Genomic DNA, 8,860 nt, shown 5'->3' with positions numbered 1-8,860 from the left:
TTTTTCTATAAAACTATTTTTAGAAGAGCCACTAAAATCTCATTTTGAAAAAAGAGGTCTGTCCTATTTTTCCTGTGTAGTAAACATCGTTGTTACTAATTTGGAGCCACTTTGTCACATTACGTAGAAATGTCTTCTATAAAGATATCTATAAAAAATAGAAAAAACAATAAATTCCATTATAAAGAGACGTGTCCTATTTGTGAAGTGTAGTAACATATTATGTTATTGAATTTGGAGTCATTGCCTCATGATACATGGAAGCTGCAATGTCGTTTAATACTCACTGTCATTTAAATGTGTGACACTTGCTTCTCGTCACGTTTTATGTCTTATTTTAGCATTTTTAAAGTACGAGATGACATAAATTACAGTTACATACCTGGCTCCATGTGGCCACAGCAGATTTACGGTAGTTTGTATGCTTTAGTACAACATATTATACATAAATAACCTCGTAGTTTCCAAACATGTGCCTGTTTTCCATTCAAATTTCCCGGGACACAGACAATATTATTCCCTTCCGGAGTTTCACTTCCGGTCGGTCAGAAACACACACAGAGTATCGACATCTGAAGGTTCCGCCGTGGAAATGGCCTCGTCTAGTCTCGCTGCTATAAATGCCAAATGAGCTGCTGGTCTTCGGAGTCGGCCGAGAGAAGGTAGCCCTGTTTGAGTCACCACCCGGCAACATTGGGAGGTTTGTTGCGGTAATTTGAGGAGTGACTAGACAGAAAAACAATGCCACATTTCCTGTGGCCGGAGCCGCTGTCACCCGCTCAGCTCAAGCGGCTAGAGGAGCATCAATACAGCGCCTCTGGTCGATCCCTGTTTGAGCCTCCGTGTCAGATCTACTGGAACTGGCTCGTCCAGCAAATTCCGACATGGGTCGCACCAAACACCCTGACTATTGTTGGACTGCTGGTCAACATCCTCTCCACGGTGGTGCTTGTGTATTACTGTCCCACGGCAACAGAGGAGGTGAGTAAAGCGACCTTGGCCAAAGTTTCTACACGGGGACTAGCCCCAGTTACGTGCCCTTCTCTGGTATGGAAAGAACGCGAGTCCTCCATTCAGAAACCGCGTAAGTTAAAGTTACGTGGCCACCTGTACAAACTTAACATGCACCAAAAGCCGTAATTTAAGATGTTTCATACATCAACACAGTCTATTTTTAATTCGGCATGCAGTTGTACCTCACAGCTGCTCATATTTTAGTAACATTTACATTTTAATAACGGGGTCATGCTGCTCGCTAACGCCCTCAGCGGTGTGTTTTTGCAGAGGTTTCGGGCAATGCCACTTCGGAAAGTTGGCGTTTCATTGCGGCATTCCCTGCTTTAGGCAATACATTATAAGCCGGATAGAAGACGGCATCGTGGTGATTTGGGAAACATCTCAAATGTTTGCATGGCTAACACAAGCAAGGACGTTTTAAATGGTCAGATCCATGATCGCTCCACCACGGGAGAGCTTTACTCGTCATAGATGTTTCTTTTGGAAACTTTACAGCTTTTACGTGTTGTTGTCTGCTCAGGCTCATGTGATGTAGTGTTGCCGATGGTCAAATATAGTGAATTTAAAGGAAAATGTTGCCCAAGTTCATGTGAGATGGCTCCAGAACTACATAATCCTTAAAGTCATACCTCAAATACAATAATAGGCCTTGTTCCAAACATTTGACCTGTGATCCACTTAACTTGTGTCAGCAGGTTCACTGTGGAGCAGTGGACCAAGCAGGAGTGCATAGGTGTGTGTGTGTTTATCAGATGTACACCTTTGTCCAATCCACCTATGAGAACCTTGCAGCCAAGTCCACAGTCCATGCAGCACGCTGTTCCTGTCAAATTCCACAAGTGCAATGGCAATGCAGTTTTCCCCTTTCATTACTCAGTACTGAGGCAAACCTGGCCACTCTTCTTCATGGACTGAACAAGTATGAAAGCCTCATGCAGACACATTTCAGAGGAATTCTTGTGAGTTCTCCCTGAAGTGACCTTTGTGATAACCCTAAACAAGCAGACTCTGTCCCCACCAGTCCATGAGGCATTTAGGACATGGACTTTGAGGAAAACAGTGGGGTGTCTGAATATTTAGGACAGCATGAGATTCTTTATCTCTCTGTAAACACAGACTATCTTTGTCTCCCTCTCTTGCACTTTCACAAACATACACAAATGCTCTCTCACACGCATTGTAGTGGTAAACACGCTGGGTTGGCCGGCTGTAGCGTCCAGATGGTCTGTAACCTCCACCCTAGTAAGAGGAACTGAGCCACTCCAGTCAGCAGGAATCCCTCCTTCCCCATACTTACAGTATACACACAGACACATATGGTGAGTGAGTGAGTGTGTGTGGACTGTGAGGCACTAAGATGATTTCTGCACTCTGCCATGCAGGTAGAGCAAACTACCCATCTCATTTTGTGATCAGTTTTCTCATTTTATATTTATGGCTAGAGATCAATTGCAGCAGAGGTGCAAACATTTTAAACTTCTGAACACCCAGTAGCCCATCGACCAGCCCTGCCAACCTTTTAGATGAATAATCCAAAAAGCTATAAAAAGTGGTAAAATGCAGACAAACTAGTTTGTTAGCAAAAAAACTAAACTAAATAAGAAACAATGGGGAAAATGTGGAGAATACCTACAGTAGTAAAATAATAATAATACATACACTGACAGAAGAGTGTGTGAATACAACTTGGTCATAACTGTATTCTGGGTTAGATTTCATACTGATAAAGTTCTGAAATCAGCTTAAGTATTGACTCCCGTTACAATTACTGAGCTGCCGTTTGCTTTAGGGCTGCAACGATTATTGTCATTATTGACTAATCTGCCGGTTACTGTCTCGATGAATCATGTGGCCTAATGTCAGAAAATAGGGGGAAAATGCCCATTCCAGTCTCTCACAGTCTTGTATTGACCGACCAACAGACCATAACCCAAAGATATCCAGTTTGCATGATATAAAATGGATATATGGAATGGAATAAAATGGAAAAAATTTTCATGATTGAGAACCTCTAACTAGACATTTTAAAAAGCATTTTATTTTGGAAAAATGACTTAAATGTCCAACAACTGACCAAAATAGTCTGAGATTATTTTTCTTTCAAACGAATAATTGATTTATCGACCCAATGTTTCAGCTCTAAGTGTGTGCTGCTTCAACAAAGAACACGGCTATGTTCCCTAAATAAAGTGTCCTCCCTCCCCCTCCAGGCTCCATCATGGGCGTTCATCATGAGCGCTCTGGGCCTGTTCATCTACCAGTCTCTGGACGCCATTGATGGGAAGCAGGCCAGGAGGACACACAGCAGCTCAGCTCTGGGGGAGCTCTTCGACCACGGCTGCGACGCCGTCTCCACAGGTGCTTTACTGCTCACTTGACATCTGAAACCAAACAGACTATATTACAAATCAGCTGAAGTGCTTTAGTGGATCAGAATATTCATATTTCCTTTGTCTTACCATCGTTCCTCCTTCAGTCTTCGTTGCTGTCGGGACATGCATTTCATGTGGAATAGGAAAATACCCAGACTGGATGTTCTTCTGTGGTTTCATCGGGATGTTCATGTTCTTCTGCGCACACTGGCAGACCTACGTGTCCGGGACCCTCCGCTTTGGCCTGTAAGTCACATGTTCAGTAGTGTTCGGTTTTCCTAATGAAATGTTCTGTACCTCTATGACTGTCAACCTCACATAAATCTCACTGTTCTCTGTTATTCTCTTCACAGGATTGACGTGACCGAGGTGCAGGTCGCCATCGTGATCATGTATTTGATGACGGCTTTCGGAGGCATCAGCCTTTGGCAAACCACGGTAACTGTGACTAATGTATTTTGTACAGTCACATGTACATATGAATATATACTGTACACACACAGGGACACTTTCATTTCACCCTGAGTGTATAGTGCACTAGTTTTTAAACTAAACAAATTCTCTTATCGGTTTCTAGTTTTTTTTAGTCCTTCTAGTCTTTAAATAGAATTTGTGTTTTACTTTTACTCTGTGCTGCCTTTGGAGGCTTGACTTTACATCACATGAGAGAAGTGAGAAGGTAAATATGGGTAGCTAACGCCATGGCAACAGGTCATCTATTGGACATGATCAAGCTCAAAAAGCTGATGATGTCACTCGCATTTTTTTTTTCTTTTTGCTTTGCCTTCCATCACGCTCGGCATGCTTGCAGCTTCCATATAGGCACCTTTCTTCTTGCTATAAGGAGAATGCTTTGTGTCGTCACATTAATTTGACCCTCTTGTGTGTCTGTAGTTGCCCATCATTGGACTGGAGCTGTACTACCTCCCCATCGTTGGCATCATTGGAGGAGCCCTCTATTCTTGCTACAACTACTTTCATGTCATTTTGAATGGAGGTGTTGGGAAAAATGGCTCAACTGTGGCTGTAAGTCAACACACACATCCACATTTCAGTTTCACACATTTCGGAGATAAACAAGTTTCTTGAGCTTATAAAGCAAATCTATTGTGATGCATGTCTCACGACATTCCTTCTGTTTAGGACACCAGTGTGCTGAGTCCGGGTTTGCACATCGGCCTCATCCTCAGCCTGGCCTTCATCATTTACAAGAAGTCGTCTAGCCATCTGTTTGAGCACCACCCCTGCCTGTACCTGCTCGCCTTTGGCATGGTCATCGCCAAGATCTCCAACAAGCTGGTGGTACGTTCATCTTGTCTTACAGTTGTCATCCTTATGATCTGAGTGCTGAAATATGGCAACACCTTTGGACTGCTTGGAAACAGCAAGTGTAGTTTAATGTTACAACAAACACTCATTGAGCAGCTACTTTGTGGTGTATCTGTTTACAGTGCAGCCAAACAAACTCACAATTTAATATTGTTATATTTTGTAGACACATTTTTAATGAACAGTCACCGTTTGCGCTCACCTCTTTGATAAATATATCGCGTTTCCTGTGACTGCTTCACAATAAAAGTCATCGTGTGTTTCAACCACACTTGCATTGTGAAGCCGCAGCCGTAGAACATGTTTGTTTTGCATTAGCAGTAACTTAATACAGCTCTTAAATACATTGAGCCTGATATCAATGAGATAAAATTAAAAACCGTACATGCTGCATGGCTTCCTGTGAATCCCTCCTGCATGTGAAGGCAATTCGAATCCAATGTGGGCGTGGCGGACCCTGCCACTAACAATGAAAACAATTATATGGAGGTAATTACAGAATATAAATACATTGATCACACATACAAGTATATTCTGATCATAAAGTGTCAAAAATGGGGTTTGATTTTGTGAAAATATATTATTTAGATTAGAACTTTAATAACCCCAAATTAATTGTCATAACAAAATGCAATCTGATTTAATATGATGTATTTAATTGGGTAATTCAGTACAGAATATATTTAACTTGTGTTTTTTTACCTCCTGTGTATCCCTGTACCTTTGTAGATTGCCCACATGACTAAGAGTGAGCTGCACCTCCCAGACACAGCCTTTGTAGGCCCCGGCCTCCTCTTCCTCAACCAGTACTTCAACAGCTTCATTGATGAGCACATAGTCCTCTGGATCGCCATGGTCAGTGTTTGACACATTTATAGCATTATTAACAGCTCCCTCTGTTTTAAAAGAGAGATTTGATATTACAGTATAACACCCTGACTACTAATCCCCACTCAACATCTACGAAGGTCAACCACCCGATTGAGCTGCTATTATAGTAAATACTGCTTATTGGTTTATAGTCACTTCTATTTTTTAATTACTGTTTTGTCACAAATTGACTTGTTCATTCATTACTGCCCAAAATGAGGAAAATGCCTTCCAAATGCAAACTGTGGTTCACTGAGGTTGTCACTTGACAAATTCTCATTTTCAGTGAAAAAATGAGAATAAACATCCAAATACATATTGGAGCGTGTGAATTGCTCTCCATGGTGGCTGTTTGGATACTGTGGTGTTATATGAGCCATTCATTGATTGCTTCATAAGAGTGCACCGATGACTCACCTAATAGAAGCAGCAACAAAGTCTTTTAGGCTGTTAAAGTGCTGCAGCTGCTGTAGGAAAAAGTATTGCTGAACCAGAAAAACTGCAAACATTTTCATAATCACTGCCAACTACTCTTGTCTTTGCACGCTTGATTCCATTATGAGGTGATCATTTTCATGACAACTTCCCTGAACTAGTAGTGGAGGTGTGCAATAAAAACCTGCAGGACAAGTGAGCCTTGACTAACAAGAAAATCAGTGAAGTCCATGTACATGTAAGCAGTTGGGTTTTCAGTTCCTGTTCGTGGGACTCTGAGCTCTGCTAGTTTTCACTTTAGCCAACTAATCGGACCCTCATTACACCTGCAGCTCAAGGGTCGGTTCAGTGTCTGTCAAACCGCTGAGATGACTCACTTTGACAGGTCTTATCTTTTTTCCGACCAGGGTTTAATACACCTGAGCTTTGATATGAAAGGATGAACATGAGTTTAGCTCCTACAATAAAATGATTACAACTCTGTACTTTAAAGCAACTCTGCTTTAGAAGCACTTTATAGCCATTTTATTGATTGTAGTTGGCAATTGGCCAAGCTCACCAAGCTCTCTGCGTCAATGATAAAGGTGTGAGTTGAGGGAGATTGAGTTGAGGCATGGCAGGAAAAGCACAGGTGTTCCTAATAACATTAACAATGACTGTACTCTTCACGTTCATCATTATTTCTGTTATTCACACGTGCTTTTTCTAAATCATTTTTTAGCTACAGAAATAAACATTTGTAGCAGCTTCAAAAGGCCCTGCACGCCCACACGGGTGTTGTCAGTTATCCTGGCAGATTTAGACCTCTGCTCAGGTCAGAGCTGGGTGGAGATATGTTGGGTATTTTGTGAGGTCACAAACTTTAGTGTACAAATTTACAACATGTAATTGCAGGAAAAGCATGTTACCAATAACATAGATTACGTCAAGTCTTGTACATTCCAGCTCTACTAAGAATAATATTAATATAATTTACTGACTGATTTTCAGTTTTGTCAGTATTTCACTTTTCGTCCTCTCCATCTTCCTTTAGATCTTCTCTCTTGTGGATCTAACACGCTACTGCACGGGCGTGTGCCTCCAGATCGCCTCCCACCTGCGCATCCAAGTCTTTAGCATCACACCGCCAAGCAACGCCCACCGCGACTGACGGCTTGCCCGGCGGGAGGAGGCGGGGAGAGACGATGACCTCTCCCCGCTCCTGAAAGCAGACGACCACGATGACGAGGAGACAACCTCAACCCCGAGCCACTGCAGCCTTGACAAAGTGACCACTTCTGATTAAAACTGCCTCTCCCACCAGATGGAAACATTAAACCAACTCAACACTACAGTGCAAACCAAAAACAAGATTTGAAAAGCATGGATCTATTGAACAAACAAATTAGACGGAACAAGAGTTTCCCTTGAATTTCTCAATGGCTGTTGTAGCCAATAAGTTCAGTTCTAATTTAAAACATCAGTGCATGTCAGAATATAAAGTTTAGATTTTAAGGGTACTCTTTACACTTCCTGCTTATTCAACTCAAATACCAAAATGTTTTCCTTAACAGGTACTTTATAACTTGGGCAAATATCAAACCATTTTTATCTGCTTTAAATTTACCGATGTGCGTCCAGTGTGTGAGACTGTCGTGTATTTAAGACGTGTCACTATAGGATAAATCACTTTGATGCCTGCCCAAACTAAATGGATTTCCAGCTGAAAGCTTTCTTAAATCAGTTGTTTTTATTTATTAAATGAATGTGACTCAATCTGACATGAATCAGAGCTTGAAAATGCAGATCAACATTTTTTTAAATGATCTTTAAAACCTCATAATTTCCAATGAAGTTTGCAATGTGGGCTGGCAGGTTGTCAACGCGGTACGTGAAGGGGTGACAGTCTGTGTTAGTGCTGAAAACGACGACACGTTTTCTACAAGGCTTCTCTCACAAACACTTTATATTGATATTTTTACTCTGTTACTCATCTCACCTTACAGTCCTGGAAAATAAACAACTCCTCACCTCCGGCCTGTAGAGCACTGTCGGCTCATGAAGCATTAACACTCGACTTGTTCTGCTTTCTCTGATCTTCTCCCTGAAGGGCTGAATCGTTAATTATTTGTGATTGTACAGAATTCAACTGAAGACGCCTTAAATATCTTTGTAATTACTGTGTAACTTGTGAATATTTAAAACAGCTTTGTACTTTTTGTTTTTTTTTTTTGGTTAGTTTTTTTTTTTTTTTCCATAGACGTGTAATACCAGATGCAATAATAGTCATAATACAATGTGACAGGAAGGGTTTTTTTTTTCACTCATGTTTCTTCACTTATACAAATGTATATTATGGATAGGTGATTGATTTGTTGGTATATCAGTAATTTTGTAATGATTGAGTATTACTTAATAGTCGTAAACTGACTCATTATTCAGGTTCATTGGGATCATAAGGGATATTTCTATAGTGCCGGTAAACAATTTAAAGGTTTAAAAGAAAAAAAAAAATTGTATCCTTGAATTTTAGTTGGAAAAATATATTGATCTTCCTCTCAAATTCTGCTTCTGCAGAATTATGGACGTTAAAGAGGGGCATGTCCTAAAAAGATGATTTTGTAGGATTTACTATGCATTGAAATGATTTCAACACCATGTTGCACTGTTAAATAACACAGTAAAACACCTTTCTACTAACAGATACTGTATGAGTGGAAAAGATTGTAATAAAGAAAATATTTTTCATGCCATTTGTTGTCACTGTCCATGGTGAAAAAAGTGATCCTTTAGTCAAATAAAAGTCCCAATACCACAGAGTAAAAATACTCCCTTACAAGTGACAGACCTTCATTTCA

The 8,860-nt window shown here is 40.7% G+C and overlaps 1 protein-coding gene across 1 annotated transcript; it reads left to right on the top strand.

The window, feature by feature from the left end:
• Window positions 1-571: 571 nt before the first annotated feature.
• chpt1 (choline phosphotransferase 1) lies at window positions 572-8,748 on the top strand. Its single transcript, XM_070854127.1, has 8 exons — window positions 572-981; window positions 3,228-3,375; window positions 3,494-3,635; window positions 3,743-3,827; window positions 4,284-4,415; window positions 4,533-4,691; window positions 5,448-5,573; window positions 7,057-8,748. Exons 1-8 carry the CDS (start codon window positions 742-744, stop codon window positions 7,171-7,173), a joined length of 1,149 nt encoding a protein of 382 aa, XP_070710228.1. The 5' UTR covers window positions 572-741; the 3' UTR covers window positions 7,174-8,748.
• Window positions 8,749-8,860: the final 112 nt, after the last annotated feature.

This window comes from Pempheris klunzingeri, chromosome 22, assembly GCF_042242105.1.
Source record: "Pempheris klunzingeri isolate RE-2024b chromosome 22, fPemKlu1.hap1, whole genome shotgun sequence".
Lineage (NCBI taxonomy): Eukaryota > Metazoa > Chordata > Actinopteri > Acropomatiformes > Pempheridae > Pempheris > Pempheris klunzingeri.
Note: the sequence above shows the minus strand (reverse complement) of the source record. Positions and strands in the feature narration are given on the sequence as shown.

Coding starts and splice junctions, on each gene's coding strand:
- chpt1 (XM_070854127.1), top strand. CDS start 742: ATGCCACATTTCCTGTGGCCGGAGCCGCTGTCACCCGCTCAGCTCAAG. Junction 3,636..3,742: donor GGGACCCTCCGCTTTGGCCT/GTAAGTCACATG, acceptor TTCTCTTCACAG/GATTGACGTGACCGAGGTGC. Junction 4,416..4,532: donor AAAATGGCTCAACTGTGGCT/GTAAGTCAACAC, acceptor CCTTCTGTTTAG/GACACCAGTGTGCTGAGTCC.